This window comes from the organism of the source record quoted next, unplaced genomic scaffold (genome assembly GCF_019419815.1).
Source record: "Pyrus x bretschneideri cultivar Hongxiangsu unplaced genomic scaffold, Pyrus_bretschneideri_v1 Contig13, whole genome shotgun sequence".
Lineage (NCBI taxonomy): Eukaryota > Viridiplantae > Streptophyta > Magnoliopsida > Rosales > Rosaceae > Pyrus > Pyrus x bretschneideri.
Window position 1 is genome coordinate 2621464 of NW_025999424.1, and position 14719 is coordinate 2636182.

The window sequence follows — 14719 nt, forward strand, 5'->3', positions numbered from 1 at the left end:
GGATCAATAGATCCAGAACTTTTAGAAATGTCCTATGTTTGTAATCGTTGGATCAAATTTCTAAAAGCACATAATGTTACCGTGCACCTGTGTTTTGAGATAAAAAAAAAAGCCAGTGTTCTGGAGCTGCCTTTTGCTGCTTGAGTTTTCTGACTTTTTACATCCACAATTGTGAAAAAAGCTGATTTGTGAAGTTTACCGAACACTAAAAAGCAGCAGCTTTTTTTTTCAAAATTTCAGCACTACCAAACTGGTACATAGTGAGATAACCTTGTGCAATTTTTCATGAATGAATATGCAATTTAAGATGTTTACCAAACCTTGTGCAATTTCTCATGAATGAATATGCAAAAACAAACATGAAAATCGACATGCTTTCTTCTCTTGCTCTCGTCGTCTGCGTACTCTGTTTTTCGGCGTTGATTCCGCAGGCTACCCCCGCCCCATTTCTCTTCCCGGAAGCTCAGTCCACCATCCTCCCCGACCCTTCCACCTTCTTCGCCCCGAACCTCCTCTCATCCCCGCTCCCCACCAACTCCTTCTTCCAAAACTTTGTCCTCAACAATGGCGACCAACCTGAATACATCCACCCCTACACCATCAGATCAGCCAACTCTTCCCTATCTCTCGCTTACCCGTCTTTCTCCTACAACTCTACTGCCGTATCCACAACCCCGTTCGAAGCTGACCTCACCATCTTCGCGTCCAATTCAAACAAGAACGGCCACCATGTAGTCTCCGACTTCAATGATTTGAGTGTGACATTGGACTTTCCCTCCTCCAACCTCCGCTTCTACCTGGTTCGGGGAACCCCCTTTCTCACCTGCTTTGTTTATCGCCCCACGGCGGTTTCTTTATCGACCAGTCATAAGATTGTCTCGGCTTCCTCAGCGAGTGGCTCAAAAACCAAGTTCATCGTCAAGCTCGACAATGGTCAGACATGGTTAGTATACACATCCTCCCCAACTGAATTAATTAACAGCGACTCGTCCACGTTATCTCTTAAAAAAATTTCTGGGATTATTCGTGTTGCTGTAGTGCCGGATCCTGATCCTAAATCTGAGAAAGTTCTCGACCACTTCAGTTCTTGTTACCCGATTTCTGGGGCAGCTGTGCTCGAAAACTCAAATACTTTGTCGTATAAATTTGAAAAGAAAGGTGGAGATTTGCTTGTGCTCGCTCATCCTCTCCATCTCAAGCTTCTGTCCAATGCTACTGTTTTGCAAAATTTTAAGTACAAAAGCATCGACGGTGATTTGGTTGGCATTGTTGGTGATTCGTGGCTGTTAGCACCGAAGCCTATTCCAGTCACTTGGAACTCCGTTGGAGGTGTAAAAAGAGATGCGTTTTCTGAGATCAAATCCGCGCTTCATCGAGATGTCGACGCCCTTAGTTCAACAGAATCAAATCCCAAATCTTCATACTTTTACGGGAAATTAGTTGCTAGAGCGGCGAGGCTGGCTCTGATCGCCGAGGAGCTAGCTTGTTCTGATGTGATCCCTGCGATTAGGACATACTTGAGCGATAAAATTGAGCCATGGTTGGACGGTGCTTTTAGCTTCAACGGATTTTTGTACGATAAAACATGGGGTGGAATTATTACCAAATCCTCCAGAACTGATCCGACTGCTGATTTCGGGTTTGGTATTTATAACGATCACCATTTTCATCTGGGGTACTTTATATATGGAATTTCCGTGTTAGCAAAGATTGATCCTATATGGGGAGAGAAGTACAAGCCTCAAGCTTACTCGCTCGTGGAGGATTTTCTGAACAAGGGCAAGCAATCGAATCCAAATTACACTCGTCTGAGATGCTTTGATCTTTATAAAATGCACTCGTGGGCGGGAGGGTTGTCAGAATTCCCAGACGGGAGGAATCAAGAGAGCACGAGTGAGGCAGTTAATGCCTACTATGCAGCTGCTCTGATGGGGAAAGTCTATAGAGATGCGCAACTTGAGGCCACCGGTTCTCTGCTTACTGCATTAGAAATTCAGGCAGCTCAAATGTGGTGGCATGTGAGAGAGGGAGGAAAGAATCAAATTTACAAGAAAGGTTTCGCGAAGAAAAACCGGGTTGTGGGAATTTTATGGGCGATCAAGAGAGACAGCAAGCTTTGGTTTGCGACTGCAAAGGAAAAAGAAGTCAGACTTGGAATCCAAATGCTGCCTATTTTGCCAGTTACTGAGGTATTGTTCTCTGATGAGGGGTTTGCTAATGAGCTAGTGAACTGGGCATTACCGGCGTTCAGGAGGAAGGGAGTCACGGACAGATGGAAAGGATTTGTGTATGCATTACAAGGGATGTACGACAAAGAACGCGCTTTGGAGAAGATTAGAAGCTTGAAAGATTTCGACGATGGAAACTCCCTTAGTAATCTGTTATGGTGGATTCAAAGTAGATAAACTTCTGTGGGTTAATTTTTTCTTGCATGTGCATGTGGTCAAATATCTTAACGGACAGAGTGTTAGGTTTTTATTCATACATCTCGGATTCAAAATTCGTTTTTGTTTGAATTATTGTAATAGTTTCGAATTCTCCTTTCTCTCTTTAATATTAATAAAATTGTTTAAAAAAACTCTTCTTGTATGAAAGTTCTTCTTCTTTATTTGTTTATTTATTTTCTAAAATTGATTGGTTTTGGTGATAATTTATTTATCTAGTTATGCATTATCGTTTAGTAGGTACCAGTACCACAATTGGATTGCTACCTCTCGCAAAACAACACAAACAGCTACATAAAAAAGGAAGGAATATCCGTATGGAACCAACTGGTTGTCTCATTGTTTTGGTAGCCTGCCATCTCACTCAGTTTTAAACTTTTAATATGTGCCATTCTTCTCTCTTATCAGCCCATGCTTGCAATTAGAGGGCCCAATAGTCAACATCTCCGGCTGCTTTGCTTCTTGGATGGCAATTGGCAAATGCTTGTGTACTGCCCTTCTTTTGATTTCCCTCGTCACGGTATCAGGCCACGTAATGAGTAAGATAAAAATAAGTAAATGTATCGTTGTTACATGTAAGGATCTCTCATCGTGAATGTCCCAATAATAATTTTTCTCAACTTGCTTGATGGATCCATGTCACATCTGATTAGAGTACTTTTTAAATCTAAAAGTTTTAGCACCTAATGTTTTACTAATGAGGATGATGCTTATTTTATTGCATCGTAATCATGATTTGCAGACAAAAGCCAAAAAATTTAGGGTGTCACGGCTGTCTTTATATGACAAGTCAAGACTTGAGGATCACGGGTAATGGGAAGTCATCCTTATTCAATATTATCTTGCATATCATTGCTTAAACCCGAGCGATTAACGAATAAATTGCGTTATTAAACTCTTAATCTGTCTTATTAGGGGACCACAATTGGGCTGAAGAATCTTCGCACATTGTTTGTAGGGTTACCAAGTCAACACAACCGGCTATACAACCATAAGTGCTTAACCATAATGTACAGACTGCTGTCTTTTCTCTGAATTATTTTGTGTTCATACGCCATCTGTTACACTTCTACTCTTCCTCTGATCTTATCTGATATGAACATTTTATTCAACAAAATGTCCAACACATATGTTCTACTTGTTTCATCGTTCTAGCCGCTACTGCGATTGCGAATGTTTCCGGTTCCGTGTCGATGGAAAAGGTTGGTGTGTATGAGCTCAAGAAGGGTGATCTTTCAGTAAAGGTCACCAAACATTGTGATTTCTCATCCTCCATGGATGCAAACCTAACTTCCACTTAGAAGTGGGATTACATATCCTCTCTTGTTGCAAACCTAACTTCCACTTAGGCAAGGGAAAGAAGGAACACTCAAAATATTACTCAAGGATTTTCTCACACAAAAACTAATACTAGAAAATACTCAAAATATGACCTAGGGTGTTCATGGATGTCCTGCTAAGGCTCGAAAAATTATTGAGGTGTTGTGTCTCCTGCCTTCTTAGTCTTGGATTAAAGTAAATACTAATAGTGCTGCAAGAGGTTCCTTTGATGTGGTTGCATTTGGTGGTATCTTTGGTGATTTTACATGTCATTTAATAGGTTTGACCTCTTCTTTAAATGTTGAACTATGCACCGTTATTCATTGTATATCTTTAGCTTGGGACCAAGGTTGGCATTCATTATGGATTGAGTGTGACTCCTCACTGGTTGTTCACCTTCTTTCTTCATCTTCGCCTTCTTTGATATCGATCCCTTGGAGACTTTTGGCTAGTTGGCATAACTGTCGAGCTTTATTATCCTCCATGCAAGTTTAGATTTCTCATATTTTAGGGAGGGTAATCAAGTTGCTAATTGTTTGGCCAATTATGGTGTTGATCACCTCGGTGTTCATTGGTGGAATTCATGCCCTCCTTGTGCTGCAACTACTTATTCTCATAACCTTTCTAAGCTTCCTTGTTATAGGTTTTGCTAAAAGAGGTTTTGACTTGTTTTCATAAATTCTTTAATGGTCAGGGTTTGGCTTCATGTCCCCTTTGACATATTGTATTTTTCTTGTTTATCAATAAATTCTCTTCAAAGTCACTTCTTATGATGGCAATGCTGGAGTGAGATTGACTTTGCGGTCAAATTTATTTGATATATATATATATATATAGATTTTTTTTATTCAAAAAAATAATAAATATAAAAAATAAAACACTGCTTACACTATTTGAAGCTATTGTTGCTTCTTATTTGATTTGATGTGATTAAACCTCTTAAACAAGAGGAAAAGCTACTAAACACAAGACATAGTCACTACTCATCCTCCATGGATGCAAACCTAACTTTCACTTAGAAGTGGGATTACTCATCCTCCATTGATGCAGTGGCCAAACTTACCTAACGGTAGAAGGTTCCATAGGCTGGACCATTTATTTGTGTTTGATAACTTGGACCCAAGACAAGCTTGCAATTCAACATGATTATCATGGTATCTCCACAATTACATTCTGTTGTATGGAAGTACCTCATTTTTTTTTTTTGATCAGAAATTGATTGGTATGGAAGTTCTTCATCTTTTATTTTGATTGGAACCAAAAGCTTGCAGCCTTTTCATTATCTTTATACCGGCGCAGTGATATCCCGTCATATGAAAGTTTTTATTCTTTATTTATTTATTTTTGTTAAAATTGATTGGTATTGGTAATAATTTATTTATCTAGTTATGCAATATCTTTTAGTAGGTACCACAATTGGATTGCTACCTTTCCCAAAACAATACAAATGGCTGACATAAAAAAGGAAGATATCCGTATGGAACCAACTGGTTGTGTCATTGCTTTCGTAGCCTCCCTCTCACGCGGTTCTAAACTTTTAACGTATGCCATTCTTCTCTCTTACAGGGACCCGGTAGTCAACATCTCCTGCCGTTTTGCTTCTTGGATAGCTAATACTTGTGTACATACATTCCCTTCACTCCATCTTGCTCATCATTGGATTAAATCACGTAAGGAGTGAGATAGGAAGAAGGGATATACCCTCGTTACATTGCGGAGCGAATATCAATGATGATTTTTCTCAATTTGCTTGGTAGGTACATGCCACATGTAGTCAAAAGTAACATTTCCAATTTTGCTTCTTAATGATGACAGAGAGTTTAATCCAAATCTAAAAACTTTAGCAACTAATACTTTACGAATGAGGATGATATTACTTTATTGCATGGTAATCATGATTTGCAGATAAAAGCCAAAAACTTTGGGTGTCACGGCTATCTTTTGTATGACATGCAGTCAATACTTGAGGATCATGGGTCATGAAATTGAAAAGTCATCTTATTCAGTATTATCTTGCATATCATTGCTTAAAGCCGAGCGATTAACAAATCTAATTGCGTTAATAAATTCTTGGAGCTCATTTGGAAGTATTTTTAAAATGACTGAAAGATTTTTGGTGAAAATGTTTTTAAACCAATTATTAGTAAAAATTCAAGTGAATTTTAAGTACTTCCTGTAATAAGCATATATCTTGTGCTTCTTTCCAAAAACCACTTAAAGTACTTTTGAAACCGAAAAGCCATTACACCAAAAACGTTTACAGTCGTTTAAAAACACTTACAAACGAACTCTTAGTCTGTCTTATTAGCGGACCACAATTGGGCGGCTGAAGAATCTTCTCACATTGTTTGTAGAGTTACCAAGTCAACACAACCGGCTCTACAAACATAAGAGCTTAACCATAATGTACAAACTGCTGCCTTTTCTCTGACTTGTTTCGTGTTCATGTCCCACCCGTGACACTTCTACTCTTCCTTTGATCTTATCTGATATGAACATTTTACTCGGCAAGATGTCCAACACTCGTGTTCTACTTTGTTTCATCGTTCTAGCCGCTTTCGCGATTGCGAATGCTTCTGGTTCCGAATCGAAGGAAAGGATTGGTGTGTATGCTCTCAAGAAGGGTGATCTTTCAGTCAAGTTCACCAACTGGGGTGCAACTATCATCTCCCTTGTTTTACCGGACAAAAATGGTTTGTGTTCATTTCTCGAATTCTATGAACTTTGATTTTACCTCGATGGTTTCCTGTTTCTCGAATTCTTGTGTTCACTTCTTTTCGGTTTTCCCGTTTCTTCCTTTCTGGTGTTTGCAGGAAAGCTTGCTGATGTAGTTCTCGGGTACGATTCCGTCAAAGAGTACACGGTGAGTTTTCTCTTTTCCTGTAATTTTTTTCTGTTTAGTGTTCTTGTTGTGGCGTTCCAAAGCTTCTATGAGCGATCCACAGTGCTGTGTTTGTCTCATAGGGAGGACAATGTTAGTTTGGATTTTAGGCAAGAATTAATGTGGATGTGCTAGCTATGTTTAGTTGTTTTTATTTTTACATTATTCTTTGAAATGATTTGATTAGCTGGGCAGGGGAACTGTAGGACGTGGGAATCTCTAGTCTTATTTTTATGGGAAATTGGCCGAAAAAGTGAAAATACAAATTTAAACGATAACTTTCAGTATTCGATCGTTATGTTGTTAATATTTTATCAAAATATTTGAGGGATGTATGATTTATAAAATTATTATTTCAGTCAGTTTGTCTATTTTTTATTAACATGATTTATTATTCTTGAATCAACCAAATCTACATTTCTTGAATGTCATGGAAAATTTGTAAAATTGTGATTAACCCCAGCTGGAAATTTATCTGTAGTCAAGGAAAATGCAGGCAAGATTTTAAGTCAATGGTCAAGTTTTTCCTAACCTTGAAGCAAAACAAGTTGTCCATTTGAAAAGTTTTAGGGAAACACATTTCTTAAAATAATACAACTAGAGAAGTGATGAGGGGACTCTCTCAAAGTGGCTCTCATGGACTCTCTGTCACCTCAAAGTTTAACGTCAATTATGTTGCTAATAGTATAAAGCATTGTGCAAAGTACGAGATGACAGAGAATCCATGAAGAGTTCCACTTTTCTGAGAGTCCCTTAGCATTTCTCGTACAACTAACCACATAGACAGAGTTTTTGGTTCCTGCACTTTGCTACTCACAACAATTTTATTTTAACCAATCATTCCATAAAAAACCAAAAAAGGATCATGGTATTGCAGAATGCAGAGCAAGTTGAAGGTGTGCAAATCTAAGTCTTGACCTGGGTTTTTTGTTTTGGTCTATATTTAAATAGTTACTATATTGTAGATACTTGAATGATTTACAGTGACACGTGAATCGAAGTGGTTGGTTGACCTGTTTGTTTGTCTTGTAACTTGAGAAAAACTTACGTGCACTAGAATGTTAAAGTGGCGGTATTTCATGCAAGGCCCATTTTGTCTAGGGGTTTGCATTTTTCATGATCCTCTTCTGTGGATTAGAATGGTGTTGATGGATGATTGCTTAGGGATCTCCAAGGCTTGTTTAGTTTAGGGTTTTTTACCCTCTTATTTTACCAAAAAAAAGTGACGGTATTTCAAATCTATCACTTGCGTCGCCATACTCCTGCAACTGTCTAATTGCCTTCTGTTTTCATTGTGATTTGCAATTTTGCAGAATGATACTTCTTACATCGGTTCTGTCGTTGGACGGGTTGCTAACAGAATTGGAGGAGCTCAATTTACGTTAAATGGAACTCACTACAAGTTAGTTGCTAATGAGGGAAAAAACATGCTTCATGGTATACATTAACGTTGTTTTAACTCGAAACTAATCTTGTCTTAATCTGTGTTTTAGCTTAATACCTGCAACTTAATTTACCTTATTGAATTGGTTAGCTGAATGTCAGGTGGCAAAAAAGGATTCAGTGATGTTGTCTGGAAAGTGATAAAGCACAAGAACGAAGGCCATTCTCCTTCCATTGTCTTCACCTATCATAGTGCCGATGGCGAACAAGGTACACGCAACTTCACAACGATCGCTTTTGTATGTGTTCTAGATGCTACTGTGACGGTTTCCCAAGCAAATCAAGCATTGTTATGCTTTTAAACTTTCCAACATTGGCCATACATGACTTAATTTGGATACTGCCACAGTGACATCTCGTTGCATAAAAGTTATCGTTCTACACACTGAATTCATTGTTACGTAATCTGTGCAGGATTTCCCGGCGATGTGCTAGCTACCGTGAGCTATACCCTCACTGGAGACAACCAACTGAGCATAAAAATGAAAGCTAAGGCTCTAAACAAGCCGACTCCGGTGAGTCTAGCTCAACACACCTACTGGAACCTCGGCGGTCACAACAGTGGCGATATTCTGTCCCAGGACGTCACGATCTTTGCCTCTCATTACACTCCCGTCGACAGTCACCTCATTCCCACCGGCAAAATAGCTTCTGTAAAAGGAACCCCGTACGACTTCCTCAAGCCAAATGATGTGGGAAGCAGGATCAACAAGCTGCCTAGCGGTTACGACATCAACTACTGCCTCGACAGCAGCGGTGTAGGCAACAAACTGAGGCCTGCCGCGGTGGTGCACGACAAAAAGTCCGGGAGGGTTTTAGAGCTGTCGACGAATGCGCCCGGCTTGCAGTTCTACACGAGTAACTTTCTCAAGGATGTGAAGGGGAAAGGAGGGTTTGTGTATGAACCGCATGCAGCGTTGTGCTTGGAGACTCAAGGGTTTCCCGATTCTGTCAATCACCCTAATTTCCCTTCCACAATTGTGACTCCTAAAAAGCCTTACAAGCATTTTATGCTTTTTAAGTTTTCAATTAAAGCTTAAATTAGCTTCATATGTCTCACCTTTTGTGATTTGAATTTCTTGTAAGGTTAGGTTCCAGGGAATGAATAAATGTAATGATTAAATACATTGATCTGGACATAATTCGAAGATTTTTCCCCAGCACGTCATGCCATGTTTATTTATTTGAAATAGGGAACTCGTGGTTGAAGCTTAAAGAACAATCAACCACGTGTACGCGCACAATTGTCCACCGTGGATGTGTTTACTGCTTCGAAACTTCAGGCAGTTCCGTGCACGTCAACGGTTGGCAATTGTTCAGGCAGTTCACGTACAACACAAATAAATCAATGAGAAACATAGATTGCAGATTACCGACAAAGGCAGTTACTAACGAAGAAACAAGAAAACATGAAACCTTTTTCACTGCACATACAACAAGCATCTTTAAGATTCTTTTCTTTGGCTAGTTTAAATGTTCCTTTGGTAAATTTCTATGCTCAATATCTATGTCTAGCCATACAAGTTAAGCTTGATGACAAAACCCTATAAACTCGACTCTCCGAAGAACACACTGACATTCGACTCGATAAAACAGCTGAGGTCTGTTCTTTTCTCACTCTCTGTCCTATCCCTTGAACGATAACTTCTGACGAAAGGAAACAAAACGGAAATCTAACGGGAGCTCAACCTTATGATTGTGCAGATTGCGCAATAGGTCTGGGTGATCGGTTAAGATGGTTTAGGTGATAGGGTGAGGCATGCGGACCATTTGGCATGGATCGGGTTCTAGTTGGTTGTCCATTCCTTGAAACCCCGGCCAGCCCTCTACTGCCATTTCGAGAAATTGGATTGGACCCAGGAGCTTGTAAGGCTTGGTAGTAAGATGAGGAGCAGGCCATGTCTTTGAGATCGGGAAGAGGCTTCAGCACTTCAACAACTTCGCTCATCAGAGGTCTAGCCTTGGGGTCACGGCTAAGGCAACGGGCAGCCAAATGAAATGCCTTCTGAGCACCTTTGATAGAGAAGCGGCCTTCAATTCGAGGATCTACTAGACGATAGAACCTTCGCCTGTCTCTCAGATGCGGGTGTGCCCACTCAACCAAGTTATGCTCCCCTTTGGGTCGGTTTTTGTCCATAGATCTTTTACCAACCAACATTTCAAGCAGAACCACCCCGAAGCTATACACATCACTTTTTGAAGTGAGGTGTCCTGATAGAAGATGGCTTGCATTATATATATTAGTTTACATTCCACAAGAGCAAAAGAGCATAAATAATGAGATGCAGTAAGCACTGTTGAGACAAAGGCAAAAAAGATGATTCATACAGTTTATGATACCAACCTGTCATTACATACTCAGGGGCTGCATAACCGTAAGTGCCCATAACTCGGGTGGAGACGTGAGTTTTGTCTCCCTCTGGAGCATCTTTGGCGAGCCCAAAATCAGAAAGCTTGGCAGTGTAGTCCTGGGAGAATAAACCATTGATTAGAAGAATAGGTATCAGGTAAAAACAAAGACATTCGAACCTGAACTCAGTAACACACCGCATCCAACAATATATTAGATGTTTTGAAATCTCGATAAATCACTGGCCTTTCGGCTTCCTCATGAAGAAAGGTAAGACCCTTTGCAGCACCAAGAGCTATTTTCATCCGGATAGGCCAAGGGAGTGGCCAGGACTCTGAAATGGGGGGAAAAAAAACACTGAAGCATAAAAAAATCAAACAACCAGAACTTACACTGCAAACTCTCATTCACATTTAACTTTTGTTTTTTGTTTTTTCAGGAAACATCTTACAGAAATTTTTTGAGGTGTGGCAAATTAAACTCGAGCATTCTTACCACCTCACCGCATTTAATCATGACGCGGATCCAACTTTGGTAAGTTTTAACCCCCTTCTTCATTTAGATGTAAATTAACAGTAGGAAATAAATCGTAATCCACAACCTCCAAACACGAATTTAAGACTGTATTAGCACAATTTGCATATGAATAGCATCTAAAACACAGAAACTTTTCATTCCTAAGACAAGCACTTTCGAACACACTAAAACAAGCAAAAAACTTCAAGGACCTGTGTTAAAACAGTATCCACACGTCAACGCTAATACTAATAGAAAACTGCTCACCAAAAAATACAACCATCATCATCCTTGTGTCCCTCTGCATCACATTAAACTCTATCCTAGGTTAAATTCAGTGGGAGTCACAGTAGTTCAAATCACTTGCAAGCATTAAAAGGTGAACATAAATCTTCAAGCCAAAGGTAAATACACATCTAAACACTTGTCACAAGGAAGACCAAATTCAAATTTTGAGTACATACTTCTAAAGAGGTGATTCTCCAAGCTTCCCCGAGGCATAAACTCATATACAAGTAACCTTTGATCATCCTCAATGCAATAACCATATAGTTTGACCAAATTAGGATGAAGTAGGTCGCCAAGATAATTAACTTCAGCCTACAACATGGAAAAGACAAAACATCATTAGTCATCCATGAAGGAGAACAAACACCCCATAATTCTAATTAGTGGTAATGGGCAAAAAATGATACTGAGGTTCCATACCAGCCATTCTTTATGACCTTGAAGTCCATCATGGTTCAGAGTCTTTACGGCAACTGCAAGCCCAGCTCCAGGTTTTACTGGAGCAGTTCCATGTTCGTCAATCCAGCCTTTAAATACACAACCAAATCCACCCTCGCCCAGAAGATTCACAGGTCTAAAATTCTTTGTTACAGACTTAAGCTCATCAAAGGTGAACTTTCGTAGCTGGGAAGCAACTTTCAGTTCCTCAGCTGCCTTAGGAGTAGGCACAGTACTTCCTGTGTTACTGGTGGTTGCAGACGAAGGAACTGGAGCACCAGGCTGGTCTTTGATCGATTCATTTGTACCTTTACTTTCTGCTGGTCCACAAATGACACCACATCAAATCATTAGGTATAATTTAAGACAACCAGCTTAGCCTTATATAAAGAGTAGGCACAGATTCTAAATTTGGCACGACTAGGATATATGATATGCATTGATAGAGAAGTCTGCATATTTATCAAGCATTGATGAGGTATTTTATGCACCAGAATTCGTAATAGGAAAATGCTCTTCCAATATGAGTATCCCGTTAAATGTTTTCCTCATCTAATTATTATTTTTTATTATCGGAAGCATACTCTGTGGATATGCTAAATTATTTACGGATTAATATGATCATAAAAAATTGGACACGGCTATTTGAAGCAGTAGGTGACCATGATTAGAGCCCTCCCTGCTAAAGATAAGCTTGCTAAACAGTTAACCGGACACAGGTAACGCAGAGTCCCACCTACGTTACTTTCATGAAAGAGTTCTGTTTCAGTCAGTTGCCCACGTGCACATAGCGAGTAATTGACACTAGCATTGCCGTTACAAAATGTGCATACAGAGACGTGTCTCATCACATTAGAGATGCATTAATTGTCAAGACAACTCTAAAATCTTCAGTTAAAAACAGAAACATAATCATTTCACATAGCGCACAGCGAACAGCCAAATTAACATGTGCACATAATTTATACAAAACAATGAAAGGGTACACCTGCGTATCCCTCTTATCCCGCATCCAGCAACACGAGTCAAATAATAAACTAGCTACATTTCATAAGCACAGAGCAAATCAAACACGTGCCAGCATTTATCCAAAACCACAAAAGAATGATCTAGCCCTATATCCTTATGTTTGGGAGCATCCAGAAAACACAAATCAAATTCGAATCTTGATAACAGAACATACTTAAAAAGTCAAAATCAAACATGCTGGAAATGTTTAGGCAAGTTGGACTGTTCGGTAGAATTGGTACAATTCTAATTCAAAATGTGAAGAACACCTCATGGTTGAACTTACAAAAGTTCTTAGCCTTTCTTGGTTAATAAACTACCAGAAACAATGCACAAACAGATACAATCACAGAATAATCGATGTATCCAACCAGAATAACAAATACAGAACCAAATGAAGATTGATGAATAACATGATCACTTCAATTCTTTCACAAACATCTATATCCATGGCGCAATGACGTGCTAAATAACATGATCACACCAGTACATTGTCAAGGAATCAATCAAAATCTAATCTGCAGGTAAAACCATAAAAATTGAGACAAATTGTATAAGGAAAACGTCGTAAAACAAAAGGAAATTTAAGGAATGAATTGAATTATACCATCTGGTGAGCTAGTTCCACTTGCAGAACTATTCAGTTTGGTCTTTGGAGACATGCACCTCCCCATGAACCTTAACTTCATCCAACACCCTGTCACTTCATCTTCGTCATCTTTCTTTTCCTTTCCCTTCGATTTTCCGACATTCTTAGCTCCAACAAAAGCATCAGGACCCAATTCCATGTTGTCAAAACTCAAGATTAATCCCCCCGTTTGTGAAAAAAATATGAGATTTCACCAAAAAACCAATCTTTCAATCCCCTTTGAAAGCAACCAAATTATGAATTCAGAAAACAACTCTGAAAAAAAACAACCTCAAAAGAGAAAAACTGCCCAAAGAATCATAATTCTAGGAAACGCATTGGGTCCTTCTCAGATATGAGAATCCTGAATTCAGAAGGAAAAAAAACCCAAAAAACACTGAAACCAACTCGAAAAATCAAGCCTTTTGCTTCAAATCAAGACAAGAAAAACGACATGCAAGCGAAAACGACGACCACCTAGTAAAATTTGCAGCTAAAACAGAGGAGAATGTCGGACTCAGAACGAAGAAAAAACCCAGGAACAAAATCTCAGAGGGCGACGAGCTCTAAGAGAAAGAACGCATTTTGCACTCGAAACCCATCACTTGGTCACTCGCAGCAAAACCAAAAAAAAAAAAAAAACACACACACACACTCACTGGCACAAAAAAGACGTAGAGACACGGAGACAGAACAGAAACAACTGCTGAATCGCGTCGAGGTTAAGCTAACCAGAAAGCTAAGAACAATGTGGTTTGGTTTGGTGAGAGAGAGAGAAAGAGAGAGAGAGAGGAGCCAAACGCGCGTTAAGCATGAAAAGGAGCGAAGGACAAGCGTGAGGAATGAGAAGGATGTTTGAGAGGGTTTTAAGAGAAAGAAACAACAGAGAGGAGGGGAAGCAAGAGGCAGCGACTTAGTGAGGGAGCGAAAATAAGATTTTTACACAAATTATTATAATACAACTAGTTCGATACTTAAAAAAAATTCAACCACTTATATACTAACACTTAGTAATCAGACTATGTTTCAGCACATTGAAAATTTTCTCGTGAATTATCCAAAAAAACGGTTTGCTTGCCGTCCTCCAACTTGTGACTAAAACGTTACCATGCCAATTCTCGGTTGCCACATTTCATGTGTTTTTTGGCCAAAAAAGGAACATATATTTTAAAATTGAAAAAGATAATTACAAATTTTGACGATGATGTGGTGCTCATGCAGATGCTCAACACATTGTTTGATTGCAAAATTATGGCGTTATTAGGACTTAATTTGTCTTATTATTGCTAATTGGGATAAGGGTTTTTCTCTTTGGATTAGGCCAGTGTGTCCATCTCTTGTAGTTGAGTTTGAATTCCCTTTATTGTAGACTAGAGTAGCTTAAAACATTCTAACTATGATGT

At 39.2% G+C, this 14719-nt stretch overlaps 3 protein-coding genes across 5 annotated transcripts; 2 read left to right on the forward strand and 1 right to left on the reverse strand.

The window, feature by feature from the left end:
* Nucleotides 1-335: 335 nt before the first annotated feature.
* On the forward strand, nucleotides 336-2543 carry LOC103938745 (probable endo-1,3(4)-beta-glucanase ARB_01444). Of its 2 annotated transcripts, XM_048578962.1 has the most exons (2): nucleotides 781-943; nucleotides 1039-2543. In XM_048578962.1, the coding sequence occupies exons 1-2, from the start codon at nucleotides 931-933 to the stop codon at nucleotides 2403-2405; spliced, it is 1380 nt and encodes a 459-aa protein (XP_048434919.1). In that variant the 5' UTR covers nucleotides 781-930; the 3' UTR covers nucleotides 2406-2543. The 2 variants fall into 2 exon arrangements, with proteins under 2 accessions (XP_009347059.3, XP_048434919.1); XM_009348784.3 differs by having other exon boundaries at nucleotides 336-2543.
* Nucleotides 2544-6261: 3718 nt separating this feature from the next.
* Nucleotides 6262-9251, forward strand: LOC103938744 (galactose mutarotase). Its single transcript, XM_009348783.2, has 5 exons — nucleotides 6262-6457; nucleotides 6578-6627; nucleotides 7959-8082; nucleotides 8191-8298; nucleotides 8503-9251. Exons 1-5 carry the CDS (start codon nucleotides 6277-6279, stop codon nucleotides 9126-9128), a joined length of 1089 nt encoding a protein of 362 aa, XP_009347058.2. The 5' UTR covers nucleotides 6262-6276; the 3' UTR covers nucleotides 9129-9251.
* Nucleotides 9252-9493: 242 nt separating this feature from the next.
* Nucleotides 9494-14202, reverse strand: LOC103938743 (serine/threonine-protein kinase PBL34). 2 transcript variants are annotated; one of them, XM_048578963.1, is made up of 6 exons: nucleotides 13296-14202; nucleotides 11663-12000; nucleotides 11419-11554; nucleotides 10636-10772; nucleotides 10433-10556; nucleotides 9494-10299 (listed from the first exon to the last, which is right to left on the reverse strand). In XM_048578963.1, exons 1-6 carry the CDS (start codon nucleotides 13474-13476, stop codon nucleotides 9779-9781), a joined length of 1437 nt encoding a protein of 478 aa, XP_048434920.1. In that variant the 5' UTR covers nucleotides 13477-14202; the 3' UTR covers nucleotides 9494-9778. The 2 variants fall into 2 exon arrangements, with proteins under 2 accessions (XP_048434920.1, XP_009347057.2); XM_009348782.3 differs by having other exon boundaries at nucleotides 11663-11997; nucleotides 13296-14200.
* Between the last annotated feature and the right edge of the window lie 517 nt (nucleotides 14203-14719).